The 18627-nt window shown below is 43.9% G+C and overlaps 1 protein-coding gene across 1 annotated transcript; it reads left to right on the top strand.

Annotated features, from left to right (window-relative positions):
* The first annotated feature begins 7798 nt into the window (after positions 1-7798).
* LOC123134026 (GDSL esterase/lipase At2g27360-like) lies at positions 7799-9099 on the top strand. The gene is made up of 3 exons (XM_044553387.1): positions 7799-8063; positions 8141-8356; positions 8462-9099. Exons 1-3 carry the CDS (start codon positions 7799-7801, stop codon positions 9097-9099), a joined length of 1119 nt encoding a protein of 372 aa, XP_044409322.1.
* Positions 9100-18627: the final 9528 nt, after the last annotated feature.

Genomic DNA, 18627 nt, shown 5'->3' with positions numbered 1-18627 from the left:
AAAACTATGGAGTTCAAATAAGTTCAAAAAAATGAAATCCCTTTGTAAAAGGCGAGTTTCCATATGAAACCCTGATACTTCAAAAGAGATTGTTCGTTTTGTACACGAAGTGCATCCATTTTTGCCGTAACCCTCTCTACTTTCTCGCACATACTATGTGGGTGAAATGATGATACCATGCCAACTTTGAACCTTTTCAGAGTACATTTCAAATGCTTTTAAATTTCATGGTCTTATACCTCAAAATAATCAGTAAATGCATGAAAAATAACAAATGTAGTCAGAAAGGGTTGTAAATTGATGATGTGGCTTTGAGTGGTGCATTTTGAACACAGAAAAACTATGGAGTTCAAATAAGTTCAAAAAATGAAATCCCTTTGTAACAGACGAGTTTCCGTATGAAACCCTGATACTTCAAAAGAGATTGTCCGTTTTGTACACGAAGTGCATCCAGTTTTTGCCGTAACCCTCTCTACTTTCTTGCACATGATATGTGGGTGAAATGATGATACCATGCCAACTTGGAACCTATTCAGAGTTCATTTAAAATGCTTTTCAATTTCATGGTCTTATAGCTCAAAATAATCAGTAAATGCATGGAAAATAACAAATGAAGTCAGAAAGGGTTGAAAATTGATGATGTGGATTTGAATGGTGCATTTTGAACAGAGAAAAACTATGGAGTTCAAACAAGTTCAAAAAATGAAATCCCTTTGTAACAGACGAGTTATCATAAAATAAATAAGTTTTGTACACGAATTATCATAAAATAAAATAAATAAGTTATTTGAAACAAAATAATATAAACTTTAATAAAATATATAAGTAGAAATAAAAAAATAAACTTCAATAACATAAATAAAATTTATGAAACTAAAATTATCAAAGTATTTCCTGTTCAAAACATTATAAGTAACCTCTAGTATTATTGAAACTAAAATTATATAAAATTGATGCAACTAAAATTATCAACGTATTTCTGTTCAAAATCATTAAAAGCAAAAAGAATTTTCATAAAGAACTTTTTTTGTTAGAAACTTTAATAGCAAAAAGAATTAGCATAAAATAAAATAAATAAGTAATTAGAAACAATATTAAAAAAATAAGTATTTTGTTGTAAGTAGAAACAAAACAAAATAAATAAATAAAAGAAAAAACTTGGAAAAAAATAAAAAAAATGCCACCTACTGGGCCACCACGGCCTGAATACGACTAGAAACCGATCCATGGGCCAGGATTCAGGCCCGCAGATGGCCCAATAGGCCCATCAGGCATAGCAGTCACAGTTAGGCCCGTAAGCCTACAATGGAGAGGAGCATGAGAGGGGTGCGGCAGTGGGGCTTATAAACCACTGCGCGCCCCTCTCAGCTAGTGAGGTGGGACTAAACATCTCACCGCACCGCACCAGCGCAAGGCAACCGGGACTAAAGGGGTGTATTGGTACCGGTTGGTGGTACCAACTGGTACCAATGACCCCCATTTAGTCCCGGTTGGTGCCACCAACCGGGACCAAAGGCCTCTGCTTTCCGCCCTTTGGGCTGCTAAAAAGAGACCTTTGGTCTCGGTTGGTAGCACCAACCGGGACTAAAGGGGGGCATTGGTACCGGTTGGTGCCACGAACCAGTACCAATGCCCTAGGTATATAAGTAGCACTTGTGAAAAATTTCTTTCAGTTCGTCTTCCCGACCCGACACCCCATCGCTGCTCCCCGTCTCTGTCGTCGTCGTCGCCTCTGCCCTGCGCCCGAGCCCCTGCCCGCGGACCGCCCCCGCGCGTCGGCGCCCTCGCTGCCCCTGCCTCCGACGCCATCGCCGCGCCGTCCCTGCTTCGACGCCGTCGCCGCGCCGCCCCTGCCCTCGACCACGTCGTCACCGGTGCTGCACCAGTCCCTGCCCTGCGCCCAAGCCCCTGCCCGCGGCCCGCCCGCGCGCGCCGGCGCCCTCGCCGCCCCCGCAGTCGCCGTCGCTAGCGCCGCCCCCAGTTAATTTTTTTTGATTAATTCTGTTTTTTATTTTTATTAGATTTTTTACACGTTTTTAGATTTTCATATATGTATGTATGTATTTTTTAGATATATGTATTTTTTTGTATGTTCATATATGTATGTATGTATTTTTTTACATGTTTTTTGTACGTATGTATGTATTTTTTCAATTGTAATGATGTTTTCAAGTATACATATATGCAAGTTATATTTTTAGAAAAGTTTTATCTATATATGTTCTCTGATTTAGTACATTTTAGGCTAGTTTAATTTTTAGAAATTTTTTAAATATCTAGCTAGCAAAGGAAGAAGAAGAAAAAGAATGAGAGGAAAAAGGAAAATAAGAAGAGGGAGAAAGGAGAAGAAGAGGAGAAATAAATAGGAAGAGGAAAAAAGAAGAAAAAGAAGAGGAGAAGAAGAAGAAGAAAAATAGTATTTTCTATTTTTTTTCTCCTCTATTCCTTTCTTCTTCTCTTTTTTTTTCTTCTTTTTTTCTTCGATTGCTTCTCTTCTATTCCTTTCTTCTTCTCCTCTTTTTATTTCTTCTTATTTTTTATCGGGTATGTCGTTGTCGATACACCCCCTCCCTATAACTTCAACACGAGGGGGGTCGATATACGCCCTCCCCGCTAACATTATTTTCCCATGTATGTATGTCGTCGTTGTCGATATAACCCCCTCCCGGATAACTTCGACATGAGGGGCGGTTGATATATATACCCCCTCTCGACCGTGATAACTTATACCACGGGAGTACCCCCCCTCCCCTCCGGCCCTCTCGCTCGACCAAAACTCTCGAGGACACCCAAACCCTAGAAAAAATGATGTTGGTCTCCTACCACCTCCCATCGCGCCCCTACCCGATAAACTCTCTTCAGGCCACCCCAAACCCTTGAAGCATTGCTGAGGCCACCCGAAATCCTTATTGTGATTAGCTAGCTAGTTCTACGTTTGCCACTAATATATCCATCTATCATGTTTGAATAATAATTGCTATGTTGTAAATATTTGCAGAAACTATGGAGAACCCCCGAGACGAAGCAACAGAAGCGATGTTGGGGGACATAATCGCAAGAGGAAGTGATGTCGTCTTGTCGTTTCTCAATGACACCGATGGTCTGGAAGGATAGGGTGAAGAAGAAGACTATGATTATGATGGATCCGGTGACCCAATACCGGTACAAGAAGGAGACCGTGATGACGGCTCCGGTGACCGAACCGAGTCCGGCCAGGTATATATATTAGTTAAGCTTGTGTTGACTAGCTAATTGATGCATTCATTGTTTTCGTATGTACACATATTAATTAACTCTCATCTTTCTTCTTTTCTCTAGCCCTCCGGATCGAGCACAACTTCGATAAAGAAACGAGGCCCGAAGAAAAAGTTGCGCTCGGATGAAAGGTTTGAGATCACAGCAATCGCGCGTGATGGCAAGCCGATTGAATCCATTCGGACAAGGGATGCATTTCGTGCTCAGTGCGGGGTTCTTGTTAGGGACAAGATCCCGATCAGTATCCACCAATGGTTAAAGCCTAAGAATGAAGACCCTGAGGTGTCTTATGTCTCCGATATGCAGAAAGAAGATCTTTGGACAACACTTAAGGCAAATTTCACCCTACCGCTAGAGGAGGATCCGGAGAAACCAGTTAAAGAGCAATTGATCAAGTCTCATGCTCTTAAGAAGATGGCAGAACTATTTAGGAGGTGGAAGAATGAGCTGAAAACAAAGTTTGTCGACGAAGAAAAGACACCAGAATTCAAAGTATGAGAAGATCAGAGATCACTGGCCCGCATTTGTGGCCCACAAGACATTGGAAAAGAGTAAGAAGATGTCAGCGATAAACAAGAAAAATGCTGCAAAGAAGAAGCATCACCATCGCACGGGGTCAGGTGGCTACCTCAAAGCCCGACCTTTGTGGGACAAGGCTGAGAATGACCTGATTGCTAAAGGGGTCGAACCAGTGACATTGAACTGGCCAGACCATTGCCATACTTGGTTCTTCGGGGTTGGCGGAACCTTGGACCCTGTATCAGGGAAGTGCATTTGGACGGAAGAGCAACTGCGAATACCCGTCACGAGGCTTCAGGAGTATATCGAGAAAGCGCAGCAAGGGACGTTCGTTCAACATAGAGAGAAGGACGAGCTGATAATGGCCCTCAGGAATCCTGAGCACCCTGGACGGACACGAGGCACGCCAGGCTCCGTTCCGTGGAAGGCTGGGTTTCCAGACGCAGGGGGTTACAAAACCTAGGAGAGGAGGAAGAAAGTGGAGCATAGCCAACTGCAGGCGCTGCACGAAAGCGTACAAGGGCTAGAGGAACGAGAAGCGGATCGCAGCAAACGACATGCCGAAGCTTCCCCTGAAGCTACCCCGCCATCTCAGCGGAGAAGCAGTGTGGCTTCCACCGAGCAGACTCAGCAACTGGAGCCTGTCTTCACGGCTCCTTCTAGCTACCCCCTGGATGCTATCACGGAGTCTCAACATTGCCACCTTATGACGCGATGGATGAGATTGAAAGTCAAGGCGGCTGTTGGCTCTGTTTTACCTAATGAACCTGGCACAACCTACCACGGCCAGTCGATTCCAGAAGGATATGCTAGGGTGATGGTGGATCAAATAACGGACGGATTTGAGGACCTTGAGCTTGACCACCCTACGGGTGAAGGGGAGATTCAGCTGGGTTCTTCTCTGAAGACTCCATGCCTATGGCGGAAGGAGCTCATCAACCTTCTGAACTGGACGCCTCCGCCTCCTCCTCCTCCTCTTTCGGCGAGTCAGGGCAATCCGCCTCCTCCTTCGGCGAGTGATCAGGGCACTCAGCCTCCTTCTCCGGCGCGTGGCAGCACTCTGCCTCCTTCTCCGCCTGCATCGGCGCGCCCGAGCAGCCAGCCTCCTCCTTCTCTGCCTCGTCAACAAGGGCGGATCAAGAGACCCACCGCCGCTCCTGCTGCTACGGCGCGTCGTAGTCCTTCTCCTCCGCCTCGTAAGAAAGGAAAGACAGCCGTAGCCGCTCCGTCTGCTCCGGCATCTAGCAGCACAGCCAGAGCCGGGAGGCAATACAAATTTGGTCCTGCTCTCAAGACTCCAGATAAGTTACCATAGGAGAGGACCGTGGAGGAAAACACGCAGATCATGCAAGACGAAGAGAAGAACTTCTTTGAAGGGGTGAAAGCAAAGAAACATCCACATCTGGAGGAGAAGATAGATCCGGTAAAAGCGAAGCGTACTCTGGCTGCCCTGAAGAAACTACCAAAGTCTCTGGCGAAAGGAAACTATGAGCGCATTCTTACAAAGTCATTTATGGAAGCGTCGCGGTCGGGAAGTACTATCAGTGGTCAATGACGAGCTGGGGAAAAAGTTGCCCAGCTCGGCGAACAAACGAACCAATCGTTCCCCCCGCTCTAGGTGTCTAGCGATATCATCGCTAATGTTTCTGGCGGGATGGTGCCTGGTTATAACAATCTTGAAGATTACCTGCCCGGCGATGTACATTATGATTTCTTGGAGGTGAACGAACACAAATACGTGTACGTGAAGCCTCTCGCCAAAGATGAAAGATCTCTAACAATGATGATGCGAAGATTTCATGATTGGTACATGAAAACCTGCAGAAAGTCTGAGGGGACTAATATTTTGACGCTGAGAGTTAGAGAGGAGCATGACCTCGTTGGAATTGAACTGTTGAATGTTCCATTTGAGGAATTCTTCACGTTTTTCAATCTAAAGGCCCTCGATAAATTAATGATCACTTGCTACTGCCTGTAAGTAGTACCACTTCTGTCATTAAGTCTTTATATATAGGTCAGCTCTTTCATTGCATGTATTTTTAATTATCCTCACTATATTATGCAGATTGAAGATCGCTGAATTGAAGAAAAGACAAATCAGTGATATTGGGTTCATTAACACAAATCTCATAGATGCATATATGGTTAAATTTCAGGCCAAAGATACTGAGGCCAAGCTGCTACAATCATTTGTATTAAATCAAAACAAAGTTATAATACTCTTCCCTTACGAATTCAAGTGAGTGTTACTGTTTTGTGCATATTCAGTTTCCCTTATTAGTCGAGGTTATAGTAATGTAATTGATGAGTTATGCATGTATGCGCAGCTTCCACTATATTCTCCTAGAGATTAAGCTTGAGCAGGGACTAGTAACCGTCTTAGACTCGAGACGAAAAGATTCCAAGGAGTATGCGGACATGACTGAAATTCTAGAGAAGTAAGTTAAATCGATCATTATCCCACCATATCGGCAACTTTGTTCATTTGCTGATATCAAGTAATTGTTTTCTTTGTCTGGCAGGATTTGGAAAAAATTCACCTCAAAAACTCCGGGACTGCCGAAGAAGCTGCAATTTAGACACCCAAAAGTAAGTACTACAGTAGCATGTTCCACGCATCTCCTAGTGATTCAAGCGCTAGTTTCATCAATACCATTTTGCATGCTTGCTAATTATCAGTTTGATTGACCTCTATTTCTTGTAAAGTGGTTGTGGCAGGAACAAGGGAATGATTACTGTGGATACTACATTTGCGAGTCCATCCGCCACACGACCTGTGAGAGGGGCTACTCTGACAAACAATATGAAGTGCATAAATAATAATATTCACAATTTTATTTTATTACCATCATTTGTGTTCAGTTTTATTTATTCATATATATGTATTGACCCCCTTCTTCAAATTAGATATTTCGGATGCGGGATGAACTCCTACCACCGATCGTATGCGAGGAATTCAAGAGGAATTGGCGGCATTCTTTCTTGACCACGTGATCGCTAAAGACGGAGAATACCATGTGGACCCTAATCAGCTCGTTTTTAATTAGGAGATTATATTGTAAGAGATACTTATATTGTATATATATAGCCAGTACGTAGCGTCAGATAGATATACGAGAACTTGTTGTTCGACCAATCTCTCAGAGAAGGAAAGGTGATCCATATCACTTCTCTCTGTATGCATATGTTCATGACGATCTTCTGTTTCCTTCATTTGCTTACTAGCTAGCGTGTCTAGTCCTCTCTGTACGTATAGTACGTAGCGTCGACCAAGTACGGAGATAAGAGAGGACACTTCTCTCTATTAATCAGCTAGCTAACACAATATATGAAACACCTAAATTAACCCCCCAAAACCCACTAACCCCCCCCCTCCTCCAAAAAATAAAAATAAAAAACTCAGCGCCTGAAATGCTGACGCGTGGATGCCTATTGGTCCCGGTTGGTGCCACCAACCGGGACCAAAGGGCCTTCTACCTGGGCTCGCCGCACCGGCCACGTGGAGGCACATCTGTCCCGGTTTATGCAAGAACCGGGACTAAAGGTCTAGGGCATTAGTACCGACACTTTAGTCCCGATTTAAAACCGGGACAAATGGCCCTTACGAACCGGGACAATAGGTCCTTTTTCTACTAGTGGTATATGCGCGTCTGTACTGTGTTCAAAAATAATAATTTGAAGAGCTAATAAGAGAACATTTTATTTTAGGCAAGAGATTAGCTTTCTCCCTTTTTGTCACCAAAAACTAGAGCCGGCCCATGCATGGACGATGGACCAACAATGTCATCAAAACTTCCCGCAAAAAAATGCCATAAAAACCACATCTTCTCATATATAGAATTAAATCAACTTTTTATATGATTCATGTAGTATATACCTCCGCCTTACGTAATCCTTGATTGATACACACACTGATATGCATTTATCCATATATGTCACCCACATACCCAATGAAGTTCTATAAAAGGACACCAAAATTAACTGTAAATCGATGTAGTAAACATACTTGATTTTCAGAGAAGAGATGGGGAGTCGCAGGTTCTCCTCCGGCGTGTCCACTGTCATCCTCGCCATCTCCGTCGTGGCGCTTCTCAACACCGACGTGGCGCTGTGCGGCTGCAGCTACAAGCGTATCTTCGCGTTCGGTGACTCCCTCATCGACACCGGCAACTTGTTATACTCCGTCGGCAACAGGGCGTCGCCAATCAAGGAGCTCCCCTACGGCATGACCTTCTTCAAGCACCCCACCGGCCGCATCACCGACGGCCGTGTCGTCGTCGACTTCTACAGTGAGCCGCCGCCGCCATCATCGATTATTCTTGTAGTTAAAGCGAGGGGTGCTTATGTTATGTGTGTATGCTTTCAGCGGAGGCGTTCGGTCTGCCGCTGCTGCCGCCGAGCATCCCGGAGGAGGCGACCGGGCAGTTCCCCACCGGCGCCAACTTCGCCGTGGGGGGCGCCATCGCACTTCCACTGGAGTACTACAAGACCAAATACAACTTCACGATGAACGCGCCTTCCAACCTCGACCGGCAGCTCGCGTCCTTCAAGAAGATCCTTGCGCGCATCGCTCCCGGGAACGGTAAGCAACATACTGTATAGTATATGCCCGTGCATGCATGCATGCATGCGTTGTCAATTTCATGGGGTTCAGTAGATCTGTATATCATTTCTCGTCTTGACACAGGCGCCACGAGGTCTCTCCTCAACGAGTCCCTGGTGCTGATGGGCGAGATCGGCGGGAACGACTACAACTTCTGGTTCAGTGACCGCCGGAGACCCCGTGAAACGCCGGAGAAGTACCTGCCCGACGTGGTCGCCCGCATCGGCGCCGCCGTGCAGGAGGTGATCAACCTCGGCGCCAGGACGATCGTCGTCCCTGGCAACTTCCCCATCGGGTGCTTGCCGGCGTACCTGGGCGCCCACCAGAGCAACGTCAAGGCTGACTACGACGAGCTCCACTGCCTCAAGTGGTATAACGAATTCTCCCAGAAGCACAACCAGGTGCTGCGGCAGGAGATCGCGCGGCTCTGGTCGCAGAACCCTGGCGTCAAGGTCGTCTACGCTGACTACTACGGCGCCGCCATGCAGTTCGTCCAAAAGCCGCAGGCGTACGGCATCGCCGACCCGCTCGTGGCGTGCTGCAACGGCAATGGGCCGTACCACACCGGCGGGGCGTGCAACAACCAGACGAAACTCTGGGGCAGCCCCGACCGCTTCGCCAGCTGGGACGGCCTGCACATGACGGAGAAGGCGTACAAGATTGTCTCCGACGGGGTGCTGGACGGGCCATTCGCCGACACACCGCTGCGCCATACTTGCTAGATGGAATTCTTAGGATGTTTGTTATGATCGACTGATGTAGCTGTAGTGACGCCAATAAATGAATAATTTTCAACTAAATGAAAAACAAATTCAAACATACAAAAGACAATGGACAATAGAGCAAGTTTTTAAAACGATTTATGCAAGCGGCCAATCCAACAATCACGCAATCGAATTAGCACCTAGGACATTCCCACAATCCCACTCATCTTTGAAGAGGTATTTACCTGCAACGCTATCAAAACGTTTACGTACGGTTTGCGATGGTACTACAGTAGACTTTCCTCGTGTACTACTCCCTCCGTTCCTAAATATTTGTCTTTTTAGGATTTCAAATGGACTACCACATACGGATGTATATAGACATATTTTAGAGTGTAGACTCATTCATTTTGCTCCGTATGTAGTCATTTGTTAAAATTTCTAGAAAGACAAATAGTATTTAGGAACGGAGGGAGTAGTAGCTAAAAGCCACACTTTGCAGGGTAGTGAGTTTCCTTTGTGCCAGAGTCATGTGAAGGGTAGGAGTGTTGCTACTAGTGTTCCTTGTGAACACGTATAGTATATATCGTGTACGTGGAAATCTCTGCTGTGGGTCCAAACATTGATCATCATGGCTCTTGGCTACAGATGGTGAGGAGTAATAGTGTTAATAAATGGCATTGGTGATCAAGTGTGGTGCGGCTTTTCTATCCTCCTCCCCCTCCTCCCCTCCCGGTCGCTCCCGCGAGCGACGGGGAGGGGAAACCCTAGCCGCCGGCCTTAGGGCCCCTCCTCCTTCCTCCTCCTCTCACCGCTGCCGGCTCACGCTGACGGGCGAAGCAGCAGCGGCAGGGCCTCTCTCCCCCCGCTCGATGGTGGCCGACGCGGGTCGGTCTGGTCGGGCAGCGGTGCTCCGGCGTCGTTCACCTTCTTGAAGGCGGTATCGCGATCTTGCCCTCACCCTCTCTTCCTATCCTGGGTGAAAGCCCAAATCTCCGGATTGGGTGGTGACGGCGCGCCAGCATCGTTTTCTTCTTGAAGACACCACCTTTGGGACGGCGGAGTGGTGGTCAAAGCTCCGACGCGGGTGTGGTCTGCCGGTTATCTTCAGTGGTGTTCCGGCTCGGCTACTTGCGGTTGAAGTTGATGCTTGCATGCGGTGGTGGCGATGTTGGGGTGTGCTGCTGCGTGGTGCGGTGGCCGTGCTTGTCGTCCTCTCCCCGGCCACCAGTTGGTCCTGGCGGTGCGAGCTCGATGGTGAGCTACCCTGCCTGCCGACGGCGTTGTGTCCTCCGATCCAGGACTAGAGGGCAGGCGTCCTTCTTCAGAGGCAGGGCCGATGGCAGACTGACACTGGCTGGATTCTAGGGAGTCGATGGAGCGTAGCAATCCTCCGGCAGCAGGACACTACCTCGTCTTAGTTTCCTTGTGTGCTGGTTCTTGTTCGCCAAGGGCCTCGATGCTCAAGCTTGCGCTTGGTGCATTCGGGGCTTGTTAGTGGCTCCTTCGGTGTCATGTATCTTTGTTGTTTCTTTCTTTTTCTCTTTTGTTTTGGCTTGTATGACGTGTGATGTGATGGTTGCTTTATAAGATAAAGCGGGGGGAAACCCTTTTTCGTTATCAAGTGGGGTACGGTGGAACCGAAATACAGGGGGTAAAGGAATGTGGTAAAGAATCAAATTTGGGGAGGACTTGTTCTGAAGCCATACCGAAGGGTGTGCCTTGTCAAGAACTTATGTTCATGTCCCGCAAACAAAATAAACGGACTTACGTTCATGAAGAGGTAATTGGATCCTAAATGTTGAATACAAAGATTTCAGGTAGAAAATAATGAACTTTAGAGAACACTAGTTATTTTCCACAGAGATGTGGTTTTGTACCCTTCCTTTCTCCACAGAGATATGGTTCACCTTGGCTCCGTTGGATGGACTAGGCTTGATACCATGTCCATTGTCATCCTCATTCTTTTGTGTAATATCCCAAGTTTCATTTGCAATGTTTAATATAAGCATGACTTCCACGCCCAAGTCTGCATCCAATTGCATGTCCCCACACCCTTTTTTGACACCCACACCCTTTCCTTCTCCCATGAGGTGCCAGGTCTATGCGTAGATGATATGCACATGTAGAACACAAAGAGTTGTGGGTAGTGATAGTCATACGTCTTACCACCAACGTCTTATTTTGATTTGGTGGTATTGTGGGATGAAGCGGCCCGGACCAACCTTACATGTCCACGCACATGCGACCGGTTCCACCGACAGACATGCAAGTAGTTTTGCATAAAGGTGGTTGGCGGGTATCTGTTTCTCCTACTTTAGTTGAATCGAATTTGACTACGACCGGTCCTTGAAGAAGGTTAAAACAACAAACTTGACAAAACACCGTTATGGTTTTATGCGTAGGTAAGAACGGTTCTTGCTAGAAGCTCGTTGCAGCCACGTAAAACTTGCAACAACAAAGTAGAGGACGTCTAACTTGTTTTTGCAGGGCATGTTGTGATGTGATATGGTCAAGACATGATGTGATATATGTTATTGTATGAGATGATCATGTTTTGTAAAAGTTGACGGCAACCGGCAAGAGCCTTATGGTTGTCTCTTTATTGTATGACATGCAAACGCCATGCAATTGCTTTACTTTATCACTATGCGTTAGTGATAGTTGTAGAAGCAATAGTTGGCGAGAGGACCACGACGCAACAATGGAGATCAAGGTGTTGAGCCGGTGACAATGGAGATCATGACGATGCTTTGGAGATGGAGATCAAAAGCACAAGGTGATGATGGCCATATCATGTCACATATTTTGATTGCATGTGATGTTTATCTTTTATGCATCTTATTTTGCTTAGTGCGATGGTAGCATTATAAGATGATCCCTTAACTAAATTTCAAGGTAAAAATGTTCTCCCGGAGTATGCACCGTTGCTACAGTTCGTCGTGTTGAGGCACCACGTGATGATCGGGTGTGATAGACTCTACGTTCACATACAACGGGTGCAAGACAGTTTTGCACATGTGGAATACTTGGGTTAAACTTGACGAACCTAGCATGTACAGACATGGCCTCGGAACACTGGAGACCAAAAGGTCGAACGTGAATCGTATAGTGGATATGATCAACATAGAGATGTTCACCATTGATGACTACTCCATCTCATGTGATGATCGGACATGGATTAGTTGATTTGGATCACGTATCATTTAGATGACTTGAGGGATGTCTATCTAAGTGGGAGTTCTTAAGTAATTTGTTAATTGAACTTAATTTATCATGAACTTAGTCTTGATAGTATTTGCATATCTATGTTATAGATCAATGGCCTGTGCTACCGTTCCCCTGAATTTTAATGCATTCCTAGAGAAAGCTAAGTTGAAAGATGATGGTAGAAAGTACACGGACTGGGTCCATAACTTGAGGATTATCCTCATTGCTGCACAGAAGAATTATGTCCTTGATGCACCGCTAGGTGAAAGGCCTGCTGCAGGAGCAGATACAGATGTTTTGAACGTCTGGCAAGCTCGATCAGATACTACTGGATAGTTCAGTGTGTCATTCTTTACGGCTTAGAATCAAAACTTCAAAGACATTTTGGACGTCATGGAGCATATGAGATGTTCCAGGAGTTAAAGTTAATATTCAAGAAAATGCCTGAGTTGAGAGATATGAAGTCTCCAACAAGTTCCATAGCTACAAGATGGAGGAGAACAGTTTTGTTAGTGAACACATACTCAAAATGTCTGGGTATCATAATCACTTGACTTGGCTGGGAGTTAATCTTTTAGATGATAGTGTTATTGACAGAGCTCTTCAATCACTGCCACCAAGCTACAAAGGCTTCGTGATGAACTATAATATGCAAGGTATGGAGGTCTTCGCAATGCTCATAGCTGTGGAGGAAGAAATCAAGAAGGAGCATCAAGTGTTGATGGTTAACAAGACCACTAGTTTCAATAAAAAGGGCAAGGGAAAGAAAGGGAACTTCTAGAAGAATGACAATAAAGTTGCCACTTCCGGGAAGAAGCCCAAAGCTGGACTCAAGCCTGAAACTATGTGCTTCTATTGCAAAGGGACTGGTCACTGGAAGTGGAACTGCCCCAAGTATTTGGCGGATAAGAAGGATGGCAAAGTGAACAAAGGTATATTTGATATACATGTTATTAATGTGTACCTTACTAATGCTCATAGCAGCGCCTAGGTATTTTATACTGGTTCAGTTGCTCATATTTGTAACTCGAAACAGGAGCTACGGATTAAACGAAGATTGGCTAAGGACGAGGTGACGATGCGCGTCGGGAATGGTTCCAAGGTTGATGTGATTGCCATCGGCACGCTACCTCTACATCTACCTTCAGGATTAGTTTTAGACCTGAATAATTGTTATTTGGGGCCAGCTTTGAGCATGAATATTATATCTGGATCTTGTTTAGTGCGAGACGGTTATTCATTTAAATCAGAGAATAATGGTTGTTTGATACGTCTCCAACGTATCTATAATTTATGAAATATTCATGCTGCTATATTATCATTCTTAGATGTTTTACAATCATTTTATAGCAAGTTTATATCATTTTTTGGGACTAACCTATTGACATAGTGCCCAGTGCCAGTTGTTGTTTTTTGCTTGTTTTTTACATCACAGAAAATCAATACCAAATGGAGTCCAAACGCAGCGAAACTTTTTGGAGATTTTTCCTCGACCAGAAGACACGCGGTGAGCCAAAGAAGTACCAAAGGGGAGCCCCAAGGGGGGCACAACCCACCAGGGTGCGCCTGGGGGGCCAGGCGCGCCCAGGTGGGCACAACCCACCTCGGTGGATTCCTGCACCGCCTCTTCGCCCTATAAATTCCCAAATATTCCAAAAACCCAGGGGGTAACCCCAGATCAGAAGTTCCGCCGCCGCAAGCCTCTGTAGCCACGAAAAACCAATCTAGACCCTGTTCCGGCACTCCGCCGGAGCGGGGAAATCATCACCGGTGGCCATCTTCATCATCCCAGCGGCCACCAGGATGAGGAGGGAGTAGTTTACCCCTAGTAGCTATGTGTTTAATCTCTCTCTCTCTCTCTCCCTCTCTCTCTCTCTCTTGTGTTCGTGAGATGTCATGATCTTGATGTATAGCGGGCTTTGTTAATATAGTCAGATCATATGGTGTTTTCCCCTCCCTATCTTGTTTTGAATTGAGTTTTCCCTTTGAGATTTCATTTTATCGGATTGAATACTTTTATGAATTTGAGAGCACTTGATGTATGTCTTGCTATGAATACCCGCGGTGACAATGGGGTATCACATTGATTCACTTGATATGTGTTTTGGTACTCAACTCACGGATTCCTGAGGTGACATTGGGGTAATCTATGCATAGGGGTTGATGCACGTTCTCGTCTTTTGTTTCTCCGGTAGAAATCTTGAGGCACTCTTGGAGGTTATTTGTGTTGTATTGAGTATTATGAATCTGAATTTGCTTTGGGGTTATTTTAGTATGAACTCTTGATAGATCGATCGGAAAGAATAAATTAATGTTATTTTAGTATGAACTCTTGACAGATCGATCGGAAAGAATAACTTGGTGTTACTTTAGTACGAACTCTTGGATAGATCGATCAGAAAGAATAGCTACAAATAACTTCTTCTTATGTTCTCCGCTGATAGGAACTTTGGAGTGATTCTTCATCGCATGTTGAGGGATGGTTATATGCTCCACTTAGATTAGCATTGTTGTGAGATTGCACTAACAAAAGTACGAACCCTAGGCCTCATTTTCAAGCATTGCAATACCGTTTGTGCTCACTTTTGTTACTTTCTACCTTGTGATGTCTACTACGCAACTTTATTCTTGTAGACACGTGTTAGGCCTCCAAGCACAGAGTTTTGTAGGACAGCAACAATTTTCCCACAAGTGGATAACCTAAGGTTATCAATCCATGGGAGGCGTAGGATGAAGATAGTCTCTATCAAACAACCCTGCAACCAAATAATAAAAAGTCTCTTGTGTCCCCAACACACCAAATACAACGGTAATTTTTATAGGTGCACTAGTTCAGCGAAGAGATGGTGATACAAGTGTAATATGGATAGTAGATATTGGTTTTTGTAATAAGAACAATAAAAATAGCAAGGGAGCAATTGATAAAACGGAGCACAAACGGTATTGCAATGCTTGAAAATGAGGCCTAGGGTATGTACTTTCGCTAGTGCAATCTCTCAACATTGCTAATATAATTGGATCATATAACCATCCCTCAATGTGCAACGAAGAATCATTCCAAAGTTCCTATCTAGAGGAGAACATCAGAAGAAATCGTTTGTAGGGTACGAAACCACCTCGAGGCTATTCTTTCTGATCAATCTATCCAAGAGTTCGTACTAAAATAACACCAAATAATTTCAGATTCATAATACTCAATCCAACACAAAGAACCTCAAAGATGCCCCAAGATTTCTACCGGAGAAACAAAGGCAATAACCTGCATCAACCCCTATGCGTAGATTACCCCAATGTCACCTCGGGAATCTGCAGGTTGAGTGCCAAAACATATATCAAGTGAATCAAAATAATACCCCATTGTCACCATGGGTATTCATATGCAAGACATATATCAAGTGCTCTCAAATCCATAAAATTATTCAATCCGATAAAATGAAATCTCAAAGGGAAAACTCAATTCATCACAACAAGATAGAGAGGGGGAAACACCATATGATCCGACTATATTAACAAAGCCCACGATACATCAAGATCGTGACATCTCAAGAACATGAGAGAGAGAGAGAGATATTAAACACATAGCTACTGGTACAAACCCTCAGCCCCGAGGGTGGACTACTCCCTCCTCATCGTGGTGGCTGCCAGGATAATGAAGATGGCCACCGGTGATGATTCCCCCCTCCGGCGGAGAGCGGGAATGGGGTCTAGATTGGTTTCTCATGGCTACAATTCCTTGCGGCGGCGGAACTTCTGATCTAGGGTCTCCCCAAGAGTTTTTGGAATATTTGCCAATTTGTAGGGAGAAGAGGGGGTGCGGGAGGCCACCGAGGTGGGCACAACCCACTTGGGCGCGCCTGGGGGCCCAGGCGCACCCTGGTGGGTTGTGCACCCTTCGCCCCCCCCCCCCCCCAGGTGCTGCTCTGGCCCATTGGATGTCTTCTGGTCCATAAAAATCCACAAAAAGTTTCACAGTGTTTGGACTCCGTTTGGTACTGATTTGTTGCGATGTAAAAACAAGCAAAAAACAGCAACTGGCACTGGGCAATGGGTCAATAGGTTAGTCCCAAAAAATGATATAAAGTTGCTATAAAACGATTGTAAAACATCCAAGAATGATAATGTATTAGCATGAATACTTAATAAATTATAGATACGTTGGAGACGTATCAGCATCCCCAAGCTTTATTCCTACTCGTCCTCGAGTAGGTAAATGATAAAAGAAATAATTTAACAAGTGTGAATGCTAGCAAAGTGGATAAGTTTTATCAATGATAATTTAAATCACTTTCCCTAGACTCTTTCTCATAAAACTCATCATGACAATGTAGCAACCAATTCACATGTTAAGGTTCAAACAATGAATTATCTTGAAACTCAACAACATATGTTCTCAGTCTCCAAGCAATTGCAATTCAACTTATTGAACAGAGTCTAAGTAAGAGCTCCACAGACTCAACCATCATCTAGTCTTCTATGATTTCTAACACTCACCGCATACACATGAGCAAAACGTTTCAAACAGACACATAGAAAGATAGGGGCTTATAATTTCGCCTCCCAACGTATTCACCTCAAGGGTGATGTCAACAATAATAACTCATGCTACCCATATCCAACTGGATATATGTGCCTAGATCTTTCCTCACCACATGATGCTTGCCAAAGAGAAAAACAAAAAGGAATAGAGAGAGAAAAACTTTGACTCTTGCATGAAAGTAAATAGATAACAGTAAAAGGTAGGCCCTTCATAGAGGGAAGTAGAGGTTGTCATGCGCATTTTGTTTATATGTTCAATCCCTTAGTACAAAAGAACGTCACGTTATATTTCCCCTTATGATAGCAACCTTTATTATGCAGTAGTCGCCTTTATTCTTTGCCATCACAAGTTCGTACAACGCTCAATTTTCTCTTACAGTAAATGATCTAACACTTTTAGAAGCAATTTGTATTGCCTTATTGCACCGATGGCAACTTACTTGAAGGGTCTTGATCAATCCTTAGGTAGGTATGGTGGACTCTTGAAAATAATATTTGGGTTTAAGGGTTTTTGGATGCACAAGTAGTATCTCTACTTGGTGCGGAATTTTTGGCTAGCAACGATAGGGGGCAAGCACCACATGTTGAAGGATCTATGACAATATAACTTCTATGTGAATATGAACAAACATAAATCATTACGTTGTCTTCCTTGTCCAACGTTAACAATTTTGGCATATAATATTTTTATGGGGGCTCACAATCATAAAAGATTTCCAAGATAGTGTATTTGCATGTGAAAGTTCTCTTCCTTCTACTAATCATTCATGAATTGCTTGTATGACCAATATTGTGATTGTCAAGCTTCAAAAGATCTCACTTTCTGAAACCAATGTGAAGTTACCACTAGGCATGATATGAACATATAATTTCAGCTTCATTATATTCAATTTATTCAACATTTTACTCATAGGATAGAAGTGAAGCACAAGAGTAAATGACAAGCTACTCCAAAAAGATATAAGTGAAGATCAAATGAGTAGTTGAGTAAATAGGTAGCTAACTGTGGACTCTCTCTTATTTAAAAACTTTCGTATTTAAGTATTTTATTAAAACAGCAAGCAAAACAAAATAAAAAGACATTCCAAGAATAGCACACATCATGTGAAGAAGCAAAAACTTAGGATCAACAAATACTAACCGATAATTGTTGATGAAGGAAAGTGGGATGCCTACCGGGGCATCCCCAAGCTTAGATGCTTGAGAATTATTGAAATATTATCTTGGAATGCCTTGGGCATCCCCAAGCTTGAGTTTTTGTGTCTCCTTAATTCCTTTTATATCACGGTTTCCCTAAATCTTAAAAACTTCATCCACACAAAACTCAACAAGAACTCGTGAGATACGTTAGTATAAATCAATGCAAAACCTTATCATTCTCTACTGTAGAAAATCACTAAAATTATTATTCAACATTGCATATCTTTGCATCTTTAATACTCCTATCCCCAAATAGAACCATTAAACAAGCAAACATATGCAAACAATGCAAACATAATAGCAATCTGTCAAAACAGTACAGTCTGTAAAGAATGCATGAATATCAATACTTATTTAACTCCAAAATTCTGAAAATTTAACACACTATAGAAAATTTATAAGAGCTTATTGTGCAAAAAGTTTCAACATTTTATCACATTCTGACTTGTCTCGGGAATTTTTGCAACAGCGATAAACTTTCTGTTTTGAAACAGCAACATATAGACTTACAAAATAAGCATGGCAAAGGCTATACTTGACATTTTTATTGAAATAAAAGATGAAAAACATTATTCTAAATAACATCAAGCAAATTATAAC

The sequence above is a fragment of the Triticum aestivum genome, chromosome 6B (genome assembly GCF_018294505.1).
Source record: "Triticum aestivum cultivar Chinese Spring chromosome 6B, IWGSC CS RefSeq v2.1, whole genome shotgun sequence".
NCBI classification, from domain to species: Eukaryota; Viridiplantae; Streptophyta; class Magnoliopsida; order Poales; family Poaceae; genus Triticum; species Triticum aestivum.
This window is presented reverse-complemented; position numbering and strand designations above follow the sequence as displayed.

Bases quoted from the DNA above. Each gene is read 5' to 3' on its own strand.
- LOC123134026 (XM_044553387.1), top strand. From the start codon at position 7,799: ATGGGGAGTCGCAGGTTCTCCTCCGGCGTGTCCACTGTCATCCTCGCC. The intron at 8,064-8,140 runs GTGAGCCGCCGC...GTATGCTTTCAG, and splicing joins TGTCGTCGTCGACTTCTACA to CGGAGGCGTTCGGTCTGCCG. The intron at 8,357-8,461 runs GTAAGCAACATA...GTCTTGACACAG, and splicing joins GCGCATCGCTCCCGGGAACG to GCGCCACGAGGTCTCTCCTC.